At 39.7% G+C, this 15,097-nt stretch overlaps 1 protein-coding gene across 3 annotated transcripts in view; it reads right to left on the reverse strand.

Moving 5' to 3' along the window:
- Positions 1-15,097, reverse strand: part of RBMS3 (RNA binding motif single stranded interacting protein 3) — a 709,804-nt gene that overhangs the window by 140,061 nt on the left and 554,646 nt on the right. For all 3 annotated transcript variants that reach the window (XM_048301460.1, XM_048301476.1, XM_048301468.1), the window contains one exon: positions 6,868-7,025. In XM_048301460.1, the coding sequence (XP_048157417.1) occupies positions 6,868-7,025 (158 nt within the window). The remainder of the gene's footprint in view (positions 1-6,867; positions 7,026-15,097) is intronic.

Below are 15,097 nucleotides of genomic sequence, written 5' to 3' on the forward strand. Positions count from 1 at the left end.
TTTGATAAAATGAAATTTATATTATATATTGCTCTACAGACCACAGTAGCATCAAAGTAGTCATTACGTGTTGTTAGAAGTAATAGGGAGCATTTACCATGAGAGAAGAGAAGAGAAAAAAAGAGAAAAAGAGAGAGAAAAAAAGAGAAAAAAAGAGAGAGAAAAAAAAGAGAGAAAAAAAGAGAGAAAAGGAAAATTATTTTAAACCCCCCTAAAGCTCTTACACATGCTTATTATAAAGATTGATGCAGTGTCAAGAAACAACTTAATAAAATTTTCATATAAGGAATAACATGATGATTACATAATTATTACCTGAGAAATATTCAGTACCATGTAATTACCAGTTAGTGGAAAAGTGTGGGTTTGGTTTACATATACCTTATAGTCACTTAGCTTAATAATAATAATGTAAATGAGAATCAGGACTGTAGGTTTTTTACATCCAGAGTAAATACTTAAAGATGAAATTGTTACTACCACATCTATGTTATGATAAACATATGAATATTGTTTACATTTACAAGAGTGGGAATAATGAATCTTGGAGAACAATGTTTCCTTACTATTTAAGGCATTTTGCAAAGATGGAAGCAGGTAGCTAGTAACAGTATTATACAGTGAGAGAGTCCATAGAATGGAGACCATAGCTAGAATACACACCAGAGAACTCAACTTCTTTTGGCATATCAAAAGGATGACTAGAGGAGCAGTCTGATAGCACTGCATAAGCAGCTTTGTGGGGAGAATAAACTAGGGAGTAAGGACTTCTTTACTCTTCCTGAGAAAGTTGTGACAAGAACCAGATAAATTCAAAAGAGAAACTAAGCAGAAACATTTAATTGCAAGGAAGATGATCCACTGGCGAACATTAGATAGAAAAAAGGTGATCCTTTTTTTCTGGTTGATGTCTTTGAATCACTTCTGAAAGTCTTATTTTAGTAAAACACAAACATTATCTCAATATTAGGTAACTGGGAGTATTTCAACTGCCTATGATATAAAAGATGTGAAGCAAAACAATCTTCAGGTCTCAAATACTCTAAAGCTACAAGATAGTATTGATTAGCATGAGGTTTCCTAGCACCTCCCTATGTTCTTCATCCTTCCATGGAAACACACTCACTAGCTCTTTTAATTTATTTTGCTAATTTAATTCCAGGCATTCTAAGACACTGATATGGCTGCAACCTGTGATTTCCTCCTCCCCTGTAACAGATTTAGGTATCTCTCCAGCTTTTCAGTCCATAAGAGATTGCTTCAAGATGTTTGTGCTTTTTGGTTTATGTTGGAAAAAAGCTATTCCCTTTGCCACTCACAGCCTAAGAAGACATTTATTTTGACAAGTTCTCTTCATCGCTCACAAATTATATCTTTTCCCAACATGTCTTGCCTGTATATTCTTCAACTGTCTGCTTGAACAACAGGAGGTTGTTTACTTTCTCAGATAAATATACAAAATCTACAGAAACCACTCTTCTCTCAAGATACGGTTCATTCCGTACCTTGCAGCATCACCTATTATGCCAAGGTGAGCTGCCTGAGTATCTCTGCAACACAGTATCTGCATTTACAGTGCTCTCCATAGAGAAACTTCTTTGGGTCAGAAGAAATAACTTCATTACACCTACATTATCCTGAAAAACTCTGAAAGATGCAAGGATTCCTTTAAGGAAAAAAACCATAAATATTAAAGGCTCATCTCTCTCGTTTTACTTCAGTGGAAACTGGAGCATAACCATTTCTACTGAAACCCATGCAAATCTTCTACAAATAGAATAATGATCCTGTGACAGCTCAAAGTCTTGTTTCCTAGTTTTTGTTGCTCCCTTTCAGTTGCCGAGTGGAATATTGTTTCCAAAGACTAAATTTAAGACATGTAAAATGCGGACAAGCAGGAGATAAGTTTAGTAAAAAAGACAGGCAGGCAAAGAAAAGCAACCCACTGGAAGCTTTTCCAGAAGAATAACGTAGGGAAAAGATGAGGATGAAGCCCAAACTCCCAACAGCAGAGTGTTTAAATGCCTCACTACAGACCCTGCAGCTAGGTCACAAAGGGATGGAAGCATCTCCTTGATATGTACCTTTGCTCTGAGGTGACAGCTAATTGAGAATCTCTTGACTTTGATTATTTGCTGGGAACAGAATCAAACCAGTCTTTTATGACAGTTTGTGTTGGACAAATTTTCTCGTGCTACTGGAAAAGAATAGTATGAACACACAGTCATTTCCACCTAGACCTAGGCTGATTTATGCTACTGTCTTCACAGTCTCAGGTTAAGTATTATACTGGTGCCCGCCAGCAGTGCAATAGTTGACTGTCTGACTGTCAGCATTTCCATCATAAATTTCTGTTTTCAGAAGCTTATGACTTCGTTGTAAAATGTCGCTTGGGGGAGGAATCTTGCAAGGTCGTTTTAAGTTACAAGACAGCAAACAAAATAAAAAAGTTAGTGGCTTCTAACTCTTTCTTTGCACTTTATCATTTAAAAGGACCTATAAAATGCTTGTTCTGCAGTTCAGCTGAGTGTGACAAACCTGTGTATGGTTTTATTAATATTACTATCTCTTTAGGGAAGATACTTAAATAATACTTGAATGGTATTTTATTGTGGGGTTATAAAAAGCAGTTTTTATTTCATTGATTCAGTTAAGTCCCTCCCCAAGGTATATACAAACGTCTCCTTGCTCCCTTTTCCAGTGCCCAAGGAGTTCTTCAATTAAACTTGCGGTACCTCAGGCTTGGATTGTGCAAATTGCTCAGCCAAATTATCTGATGGCTCCCAACTTTCCAACTTCCTCCCTCATCACCTTTCAGAGCTTCACGTTTATTTTCATCTTATGGAGTCCCATTGATACTTGTCTAGAGATCCTGACTCACCTATCCTACTCTGGAGCTTGCTTCTCCCTGAAAGTACAGCTTCATGCCTGTCAATTGTCTTAGGGATGTACAAAGTCCACCAAAATTTGTCCAGGTTGAAACTCCAGATGGAAGTGTGAGGGTCTCCGAGATACATCCTCACACAGAGGTCCCCACAACCCTGCAGTGTTGCTCTGGGGCTTTCCCAGGGAGGCCTTTCAATGGAAATGTACCACCGCAGGCATTGGAATATTTTACAGATATCACACAAAGTCTTTGGAGAATGTTTGGGATTTCCAGTTTCACCTGAGATATTCAATTATAAAGCAATTTCCTGGGTAAGATGTAGGATGTGACAGATCATTCTTCTGACTGAAAGTAGGAATGATCCTCATAATGTCTAAGCCTGTATATCTATACTGTCCCAGATGATGGATCTATTCAAGCTAAATTTATAGCATCTTTTCAACCGCCTTCAATTAAACCCTTAAATAAGGAAGAACAAAGCACTTTTCCCCTTCACAAATGCATCCCTAAATTGCCTGGATGTTCTTTATCCCCTGGTGCTGCTGACACTTCTATGTCTCCCAAGCAGCAACATCACTGATCCTCAGAAATCCCCCTCTAAATATTACCCCTTTCATTTAGCAAAACAGCACCACTGCTTTGCCGCCACTGTGATTTTGTTATTTTTTTATCTTCTCCAACCTTAACATCTGGAACTCATCCTTTGTGGGCCTGTGGAAAGCCAGGTCTTCCAGCACGTACAGTTACCTCTTTATAAGTGGCAACACTTCTTCAGGATGAAGATAAATATTTCCCTCCGAGCTCTCAATACCTTCCCCTCAAAGACCTTCTTACTATCTCTGATCTGCTTTTTACTCATACCATCAACAACACTACTAATATTCTGTTTGCCGAACTCATATCAGCTTTAAAATTATATCTTGAAATAAGTCTTCAAATCCAGTTTCTGTGGATTTTTTCCTTTTTTTTTTGCGTTGTTTTGTTCTGTTTCATCTTGCTGACTTTTTTTTAAGGATGAAGGACTATGATTTCATTCTAAGCTCTAAAGAATACACTTACACTTTTAAAACAAATGCTCAGATGCTGAAGTTATTAGATGACTCCTAGCAACAGGGATTTAAGAGAAACACCTAGAAAATTAAGTGCTGTGATGAAATTCTGTGCAAGGGTACCACAGTGTCACTCCCTCTTTTGACAGGCAATCTTACAACAGACTGAACTCAAAGCTTCACATCCAAAGAAGTGCCTCCTTTTTTCCAATATCCGACTTCTAGTAAGTGTTTCTGCCCCCTCCTATTTCTTCTCATTTCTCTCTCTGCTCTAGGATAGGCTGTGTTTAGTCTCAGCTTCTGCTTGCCGGTGTCAACAGAAACACCCCTGCCAAAAGAACACAGCAGTATGAGCCCGGTGGAATGCCAGCTCCCACGGAGAGCCTGAAGGCAAGGTAATATGGCCTTGAAGTACAAAGCATGGGCCAGGGGTGAGGCAGAGGCAGATGTGCAGAGGTTACAGCATGGATAGGCTTTTATGAAGCCACAGTCAAAGTCTAAAGTTTCCTTTCTCTGGCCCCTTGCTCATAACTCTCCTCAAAATCTCCCCTGGGGTGCACCCAGGCACAGCTGGCTCAGGCCACAGTGAAATGCTCTGGAAAGATTCAGGAAAATCTGTTCAGTTGCTTCTGAGGGATGCAAAACAGAGGAAATAGTTTCACGACTTAACTTACACTCAGAGCTAGTTTTGTACACACATACTTTAAGGGAGGCTGTTAGTGTCACCAGACACTACTAAAATAATTTTGATCCAAGAACATTTGAAGTTCTCCAGGTTATAAATGATTAATTAGCCACTTGCAGTACTATAAAATTGTTTATCATACCATTTAAAAGAAAAATCTGACATTAGCTGCCCACCTTCAGTCTTTACTTCTGATTGCTTTTTGAATTAATACAATTATTTTGAGATTGACTATTTCCATAATTGGGCAGACTCAAAAAGTGACTTTTAATCACCATGAAATTTAATTAATAACTTTGAAACATCAAATTTCAAAATTGTTGGATGCTGCATCATTTCAGCATATGCAAATTTAACTTTTTCTCCAGTGCTTCTGTGGCTCTGTTTAGAGCTATGCTAAGCACCGTGGCACATTCCACAGGCAGGCAAGATATACTGTGATAAAAGGTCCCTGGTCAGAATAGCCAGGATCCTCACCTGGGGGGCTGATTTGAACTTCTAAAGTCTTATCTGAACTGGAAGTCCAGCTTCTACCCCCTACCTATACCGCATTGGTACCCACTCAGCATGTTCTCACACTATAGGTACATTAGAATGAAACCTTCATGACTACAAGCAAAGCTAAAGAAATTAAAAATCTATTTGGTTTGACACACTGCAAAAAGATACCAAACAGCACTTCATTATGAACAGAAATTCAGCTGGTCATGTAATTAAATATTGTATTGATAATTCTGCAAAGACAAGAGTCAGCATTCAACCATGGTTCTAAATTTCTGGATTAACTTTAGCCTCACTAAAATCAGTGGGAGATCTGCTCTATACTTTGATGAAGTGAAGGTTTTACCCCACTGTTGTTTGCATGGTGAATTACACATCCAACAAGTTAGATCATTAAAGGATTCCTGAAAGATGTTCCATAATTAAACACATTTTCACAAAGTAAGTCAATTTTTAAAAATGCAAGTTTATCCATTATATAGACTAATTAATATTTAGAGAGCTAGAAAAATTCATGTTATTATCCGCAAGAATGCATAAGGAACAGTGTGCCATCTTTCAGCATAAATATTTTTCCATTTTCCATTTGAATTCAGACAATATTATCTTAACATTTTTGTGCATTATGGTCTTTCACATCAAGGGCAGAGGTAACACTAACAATGGCACTATTCTTGAAAGCTAACTTTTTATCTTACAGTATCTCATTTTATTCAGTAGTGTTATGACACTAACAGAAGTGCCATGATATACCAAGATATCATGGATTTCAGGGAAATCTGCAAGATGAAGTCATTTTGCCTCCTTTACAAAGCACAATGTTATGAATATTCTGTAGAAACAATGATCTGGGATTTTTTTTCCCCTTTTCTTTTGAAGCAGAAGGCTGCAGTAGAATTGCAAATTTCTCTTCTTATTTGTTTTTTCAACACCTTTCTATATACAGCACTCTACTGCTTGGCTTTTCAAAGGAAAACTATTTGATTTGAGAATGTTTCAAGCTGGAGAGAATCTATGTATATATTCCCTGAGAGTAAACATGGAACCTTGTCTATCTGTACTAACAATGAAGTACATGGTAATAATACGTTGCCCACTCTGTCTAAAATATCTGACTACTCCGTCAGGGCTTGTTCTATGCAAATATTTCTTCTTAAGCTCTTTTCATAGCTGCAGTTCAAGGAAGATGCAGCTTTCAAGGAAGACACGTTTCTTCAGTTACAGTTCCTACCCTTTGCTCTCCCAGCTGCTAAATTTACTTTCTCCTGTTGCAAGACCTTTGACAAATATTTAAACAGTTTCATAGAATGGTTTGGGTTGAAAGGGACCTTAAAGACCATCTAGCCTCTCTCCAGATTTCTTACAGGACCCCTTCAGGTACTGAAAGATTGCAATAAGTTCACCCCAGGACCTCCTAAGTACAGGCCTCGGTTTCTTTACCAAGTGTGTGCTTTTTGCTGTAGGACATTTAGTATTACCTGAGCTTGATCCTGTACAGGCAGCTCACTATTCCTAGCAATTTTTATTTATATATACCTACATAGAATGAACCAGATTTTAGAGCAATGAAATGAACATCCTTCTGCACTGGCATTTCTTGGTGGAAAGAACAGATACAATCTGATAAAGGTGCCGTTCTGCATCTTCCATAGCTGTGAGACCTCAGAGCTACAGAACAGACAGCATTTGCGAAGGACCAAAGGCGAAAAAATGTGCATGAATCAAAGTAAGAGCAAAGGTTTCACCTGGCAAAGCCGACTCCTCTGCTGACTCCATTCGCATCTCTTAATATTCTGGTGGAAATGACATGTCCAAAGGGTTTCAGCATATTCTCCAGTTCCTGCTCGTCCATGGACACAGGTAAATTTGAGATGTATAGATTTGTGGGATCTTGCTCTTGTTGCTACGACAAAATGAGAGAAATATCCTCAGTTAGGCTTAGCACAATAGAATAGCTTATGGCTCATACAATAAGGGCTACTCAAAATAGGACCAAGCCAAGAATTCATAGCTGCATTAGAAGAAAGGCTGCCTTTTCATGACAGCAACATATTTGCCAAATTTCTGCAAACACTCATGCATGTGCTTAATTCTGTGCGTGATTGCTCTTATTGAACTCAGTGACACTACTCATTTATAGAAAATTACTCTCATGCACAAGTGTTCTTGGATTTGTGTCCTAATTTAGCAAAGAGATTGTGAAGAAAACGTGATTTCCACAAATGTGCTAATGTTAACATAAATAAAGAACAAAAATTCAACACATATTTTAAGCAGATGTGCTTTCCAGCCTGAAGACTTCCCATTCAGCCTGTTCACGATGAACAAGGTTGTTTGAAACACAGAACACTTTTCATAATATCTTTTCCCTTTTTTTTCCCCATCAAAAATGTCTTAATAATAAGCAACAAGATCTAACTGGGCGAGGGGCAGGAGGGGGAGCTCTGCAGTTCAACCTATGGTCCTGGTGAGATAGGTCACATGTTTATTCTGAGACTGAATTTAAAAAATCTTATAAAACAAAGCCTGTAGCATGAATAATTGAAAAAAACAAAAAACCAACAAACCAAATTTGAAAGCAGCTTTCTTGTTCTATTTCAGATCTTTAGGCAAAACTTTCCCTTTTGGTAACCACTACAACTCCTATTCTTGCTTGCTGAACTACTGAAAAAAAACATGAAAGAGACATAGGTGCCATATTAAAATAAGTGTATTAAAACAGTAAAAAACCCCTTGTATACAGACAACCAGGTCTTGATTGCACTAAATCAATTTAGTTATGTCCTTGCAAATTTTCATGGCTCTACCCATTTTCATTGATACAAGCTTTACATAAAATCTGATCATCTGCCAATACAAGCCTGACTGGGATCAGGCACTACTATATAATTTCAGCTAATGTTAAATAACAAAAATATAAAATGCAATCATTATACTGTGCAGTAATCCAGACAACACCTTATCTGAGAAAGTTCCCTGAGACAGAGTTTTTAATTCTTTTTATTATACATTTTAATGGGCAGAATTATTTGTATATTTTCAACATTGAGTTAACAGTAATACCCCTTTCTTGCTGAATTGCCCTAAAATCAGATTAATAATCTTGCAGCAGCACCGCAACCTTGCCCTGTTATGAAATTACACACAGTCCTGCAGCCATCTGCCCTAGTTTAACTAAACTAGTTTCAAATTACACTCCATTAAAATCAGTGAGGATGTGCCTTGTCAAACACAATCAAGCATTCTGTTTCTAGAAGATGCATGAAGACAGGACAGAACCAAGATGTCTGCTCCATCTCTGCCTTGTACTTTCAAGGCCTCAATATTGGAAAGAGAAATTGCTTCAAGCTGTGATTCACGCTGCCCATCTTCGCAGGGACAAGAATGACTAAGCCAAATCTAATGTAGCTAGACACCAGAATCAGAAACTGAAGAAAGTTTTTAGCTTCTCTTGCCCCAGGCTCAGGGGAAATTTTCGCCCTTTTGGATAATACAAAAAACTGCAAATGGATACCCCAAAAGGTCCAAAATCAGGAGGAATGTAATATTGTTGTACTGCTTAATTTGAATTCTGATCTAAGGGCTGTGGATGCTTGTCTTTGGACATACTGCCTAATGCCCATTGCATCCTAGCTTTGCATCTCCAGACTCACTACCCTACGAAAAAACACATTATCATGCATGATGAATTCTCCACTATTTTACCAAACATAAATAAAAGAACAAAGTAGGCATGTTTTCAAGCTGCTGTCCATAAAAATAGACCCAGTTATTACCATGTCTTACAATAAGGAGCAGAGGAGAGAAACACCACACACATGAATACTGAACTTACTGCAAATTCAACTGAAGTTACAAACTTCAAATCTGGAAAAACCTTCTTTCCCTTTCTGGTTATCTTTCCCTGCAGTCATCTTCCTTCCTCTCACATCAATTTACATTTATACAGATCCAAAAGCTAGCTCCTGTCCAGTAACCAAAAGATGCTAGTGAGGGATCAGAACTGCTACCATACTGACAATGGAAGGAAAATCATGCGAACAGTCCTGGAGAGAAGGCAGGCAGGAGAAGAAAAGGAATATGAGCTTCAGATCACACTTTTAGTGTTGAAAAAAGCAAGGAGACAAGAATGCAAACCATTTTCTCTCTCTCTTTTCTATTTTTTACATTTTTCACCTTTTCTATATGCAAACTATTTAAGTTTTATTGATTGCTACTTCCCCCCCTCATCCACCTCCCACACCCTGAAGCCACACAAAAAAATGAAAGATGTAGGAATTTGGAAGCATCTTCATTGTTACTAAGTACTTTGAAAGTGTGAGCAAGAGAGGCAGGTAAAGCAGAGGCATTCAAGAAGCAAATCGAAGCAGTAAGGTTTGCAATTCAAATTGGCACAGTTCTTCAGACATAATGCCATTATTATGCAAACCTCTACCTATTGATTGGTTAAGGACTTTGATTAATCCACCAATCAATGCTCAAGGACTAACATCCCTTGCTAATATTTAGGAAAAATATGCTGATGAAATCCCTGTAGCCAAAGACCAGAGTAATGTGGAAGAGTGGAGTTATGCATCAGTAACTTCACGACAGCCTCTGCTTTCACTGAAGCAACTCAGTCCCGCAGCACATTAAAATGAGAACTCTTCCTTTGACTATTCAGTTTTCAAGCTGGGGCAAACAAATAAAATAAATAAGAACCGTTGCCAATGTGTCTCACTTCTGAACTAAGAACACGCAAGCCTTTTAACTGTGCCAGAGATTAAGTGTCGTTGTTTTAAATATCCTTGGAAAGTTAGCTACAGTCTGAGTGTGAATGAAAGACTAGCAGACCATAGTCACTCTTTCACAGGGATTTGACAAGTCTATCTTTTATCAACGTGATAAATAAATGCTGCAAACAGAGAGAGACAGATGAGGCCACTCATGCTACCTCCACAACACAACAGTGTTTTCTAAGAAAGGAAAAAATTCACATTATTTTTCCTTACTATACAAATATAACATTTAGAGAAATACCCCTTTCCCTTACAGAGAAATATCACCCCACAGAAGCCATATATCACACAACCAACTGAAACAAGACGAAATGTCTTCACTTCACAGTAATGCAGCCTGGAGCTGAGCACACTTTACAGGAGTGGTGTGGAACCCAAGTGCCCTATCACTGTGCAGCCGGACCCCACTGCCGCCTACCCTCATGAGTCCCTGTTTGTCAGGCTTGGTCCCACTCCCAGCATCTGTCACTGAGGCTCCCTGTGATCTTTTTCAGCTGTGCAGAGATCTCTGATGTTCAGCGTGGAAGTGCTGACACACGCCTCTTATTTTGCCCAAGCCATCACAGATTCCCCATGCTCCTGCATGAGATATTCTCTTCCCCATCCCAGTGCCACTGCTGAGCTTTTCACTGTCAATAGTAAGTGTCCTGCTGTTCAAAATGTGCCTATTTGTTGACAAGATTAGCCTAACTAGAACCATAAGTCCGAGCACTCCAGGAACTACTTGTCTTTCATAATCCTAACAGTTGAGACCTCAGTTTATGCCTTCAGTGAAGGAACAGCTCCCAGGGTTGCAGAACTGATGGCAGTGTTAGTGCCTGGATGAGGCTGCCTCTGGTTCATTTAATTCTTTCTGAGACTTTTCACCAGACATTAAAAAATGCTACTTCCCATCTTGGGATGCTAAAATCCCACTTATTGTTATCTCTGGTCTCGAACTGCACTGACTGACCAGTCATCATTGACAGACCTGAAAGTCTTTCGTTCGATACTGAAGGTCACTTCAGAACTGCATCTTCCTCCTATGCCCCCAGTAGTCTGGGCAGGAACCGAAGGGGTGGGCTGGCAGAAAGCCACATGCTCACCACAAACAACTCCAACAGCACTGTGCCTTGGATGCCCCGCAGCTGGACACTTGGAGCCAGCGCAGTGGGGCCACCAGCCAAGTAGAGACTGGGCTTTGCTAGCAATTTCATAGAATCCTAGAATCACTAAGGTTGGAAGAGACCTCCAAGATCAAGTTCAACCACTAACCTAACACTGCCAAGTCCACCACTAAACCATGTCTCTAAGCACCACATCTACATGTTTCCTAAAAACTTCCAGGGATGGTGATTCTACCACCTCCCTGGGTAGCCTCCCTAGGCCACCTGTTCCAATCCTTGACCACCCTTTCAGTGAAGAAATTTACCCCTCCAGAGCACACAAGAGACACCATGCTGGCCCGGCACTGTGGGGGAACAACACACCTGTTGATACAGTCTTCCCAAAGCACACCTGTCCCTTGGATCTAATCCTGCATGAGTGAGAAGGGCCTCCCCAGGGGGACCAGGGCCAGCCCCTGCAGCTGACCACTGTCCTGGAGGTTCACAGGAGCAGGGGGCTGCTGGGAGCAGTGGAGGGCTCTCTGCAGTGTGGCAGCACAGTTCCTCTGCCTTTCCCAGGCCCTGTGCCAAACATGGATAAGTAATGGGTACAACACCAGGCCAAGTTGCTGCTTCGTGAAGAGAGTGGTGAAGCAGCTGCGGAGCCTGCTGTGTGTGCCAGCTGCAGAAGCACCATGCTCAAGACATGCAAACTTGCAATCGCAGTCTCAAGGCACGATCAAAAGCCTGCTCCTGGCTATCCTCACTGATGTTCATTTTAGCCAAGATCTCCCATTTGATAGCCCAAGGATTTTCCATGTACAGTTTGCACTTGCACTGCAGCCCCAAAGAAGCGGGTATGAACTTATCCAGTCAGTCCCAAACCTGTGAAATCCTGGCACAGCCTCACACCTCAGACTAAGCGCATTCTGGGATCCTGGTGTGTGCCAGTCTGTGTGAGTACACTGAGTGCCAGAGAAAAACAAAAAAGAAAGGAATTAAGTCAACTTAAGCTCCTCTCCAGAAAAGTGCATGGCTTTTTGAAACTCCCTTTGCTCCCACTGCAGCCTGTTTCACCATCATTGCACCAACCCAAATACGTCAGCTCCTCTGGCCCTTGTGCTCCAGGGGCTTTAGTTGCACGCATATGTTGCATTTGGGCCATTCTGGCCAGGGGATGTGTATGATAGACACTCACAAAGTGACCAAAACCACACCTAGGAAGGCTTAAAATTGTGAAGGTTTAAGATTTTTTTAATTCCAATTAAAAAAAAAAAAATCCAATTTTAAAATTGGAAGGTTGAAAATTGTGAATACTGCAAACTAACAGTAGGTCAAACCCACGTTTTTGATTAGCTCAGACCTTCTCCAGTGGTCAGGAGCAGGCGTCCTGCTGCAAGGCCCTGGAGTTCAGCAGTCAGGAGTAGTTGTGCCGGGGAAACAGCCAGAAATCTTGTCACTGCCTTTTAGCAAGAACTGGGCCAGGCACTCAGCTCCCAAGGCTTGTGCCAAGGAAGCAAAAGAAGTTTATAATGCAGAGGACTTAAAATGCACTACACCAACAGCATTTCAAACAGAAAAAAAAACCCAAACAAACCCTAGCGGAGGGCATGCTGCAACTTCAAGTTTGCTGTTTGCTTTGCTGGACCCTCCCAGACACTTTTGAAAGGAAGGACAATGTTCAGATGGGATTTTCCCTCCCATCTTGAGATAATCTTTGGAAGCAATGCATGAAAAGCTGGAAGAACAATTCCTGCTTGTGTGAGCTGAGGCTGAGCCTCTTTACACAGTACATTTAGTAATGCATTCTTTAAAGACACGTGTAGGGAGGGGCAGGCAGCTTTTGGTGACGTTATTTTTTTCCCAAAAGGAACTCAAACCTCTTCTAATCTGTGGTCTCAGTAGGACTGGAAACTGAGTGTGTTTGGTTTATCTGGAAACCTTATGTACCAATTCCTTTTATTGAACCTAATTTATTTCTCCTTAGAGCAGCTTGCTCTAGGAAACTAAGCACTTATTATGAGTTCAAATGATTTCTTTTTCCATCTTCCAAACTTATTCTGGGAATATATCTTTGTATGTGGATCGATACAAGATTCTGAACTCCTCTTTTAAAAGATATAATCGATATTTATACTAATAGATCATATGCTTTTCTCGTCTTTAATAAATTGAGACTTCATAATATTAACTTTGACACAGGCCAATATTACAGCTCACCTTTAGAAACACAGTTCTGTCTTTTTGAACATTTTAGACCCAGGTTCAAAACACCCTCAATCAGTATTTTCCCCAAATTAGTTCATCTCTGCCTTATGGCTACTGCCCAGATCTTCAGCCTATGCATTGAACTCCTTGTCTCCTTTAAAGATCTAGGTTAAACTTCTGTTCCCCTCAAGGTAAAAATAGCCACATTTTTTATAGAAAAAGCCATTTATGTGGAACCATATCTATGAAACCAGATCATTTAGATGGAAACATTTATGTGCCATTTCATACATTTTTCAGTGTTTGCTCACTGTTTTGAAAACTGCAGTTGTATGGTAACATCAGTCTCATTTTCAGTTTATTAAATTATTTCTAAACTGGATTCTTTATAGCCACTAAGCTTAAGTGAAATTTAAAGGAAGCATGTAATACTTTCTCGCAGTAGATTCACATTCAATAACTCTTCTTGTTGTTTTATTTTGTAATATTCATGTTTTTAATACTGCAGATCATGAGAACATTTCAGGACATCTGAAACAGATATTTATTTAAAAGCTGATTTCATGTGCATTTGGTTGGATTCACACACCAAAATTCTGAATTAAAAGGCTTTCCCCCAGTTTTCTGTTGTTACTCCATTTATTCCTGCTGCTTTTCCACATTAATGTGGCATATTTTTTCACACGTGCAAAAAAGATGCCTGGTTTTCAGAGTAAGGTACTGAATTTATAATCCTGCTGTTTGACTTCAGCTCTAATACGTTATGTCTTCATGTAACATTTAGAGAGGTTCTCTCTTTACTGACCTATTCAGGCATGGCAGGGTGCTCCTAACTTACTTAATCACTCTTAGATGGGATGAATGTGGGCTAGTAATGTGAAAGTTAAAGTCACCGCAAACTCCACCACCTCCTGGTATCAGAGAAACAAGAACAGGAGGCCCTTATCCTCTTTCTCAGTGAGGATGGGAGGGAAGGGTATGGTGTAGTGGCTGGGGATGAAGATCTTGCCTGAAGGCTCATGTGAAGGTTCATGTGGTACCTTTCCAATCAATGAAGATACACTGATATGAATTAAGTGATAGTAGTCCTGCTCTCAAAGATTTTTTACATTACGTATTTGTTTTATAGAAAGAAGGAACAAACTAACAAACTCTCATGAAACCTTTGCTATAGCAATGGTCCAGCCTTCCAGATTTGTCAGTGACGTATTTTGAGCCATCATTGCAGTAACATGAGGTGAACAAAATGAATGAAGTGCAGCTGCCAGGGTTTCCTTTGACTTTTTTCTTGCTTATTTGCTTTCTTTTGTGTGGGCACATTTTTAACAATGTAGACAGCTAAATCAATGGCCAGTTAACTATTGATCCCTGGCTGGTTTCACTCTCTTGTTGAGCACCAAAAGGCTTATAGTACTGTATAGAATGCCTGTACTTCACATGGATTTTATTAGTGCACTATATATTAATAATACAACAGATACAGTTGAAGGCAACTGCTAAAAGTAATGCTGGCCTCCTTGTCAAAGTATTTCCAAAGCTCTTTCATAGAATCACAGAATTTTTTAGGTTGGAAAAGACCTTTATGATCATTGAGTCCATCCCTTAACCCAGCACTGCCAAGTCCATCATTAAACCATGTCCCTACCTGCCACATGTACTTGTCTTTTAAATCCCTCCAGGGTTGGAGACTCCATCACTTCCCCGGGCAGCCTGTTCCAATGCCTGACAATCCTTATAGTGAATTTTTTTTTCCTAATAGCCAATCTAAACCTCCCCTGTTGCAACTTGAGGAAATTCTCTCTTGTCTTATCACTTTTTATCTGGGAGATATGACTCTCACCTGGCTACAACCTCCTTTCAGGCAGTTGTAGAGTGATAAGGTCTCTACTGAGCTTCTTTTTCTC

Source organism: Corvus hawaiiensis, chromosome 1 (genome assembly GCF_020740725.1).
Source record: "Corvus hawaiiensis isolate bCorHaw1 chromosome 1, bCorHaw1.pri.cur, whole genome shotgun sequence".
NCBI lineage: Eukaryota > Metazoa > Chordata > Aves > Passeriformes > Corvidae > Corvus > Corvus hawaiiensis.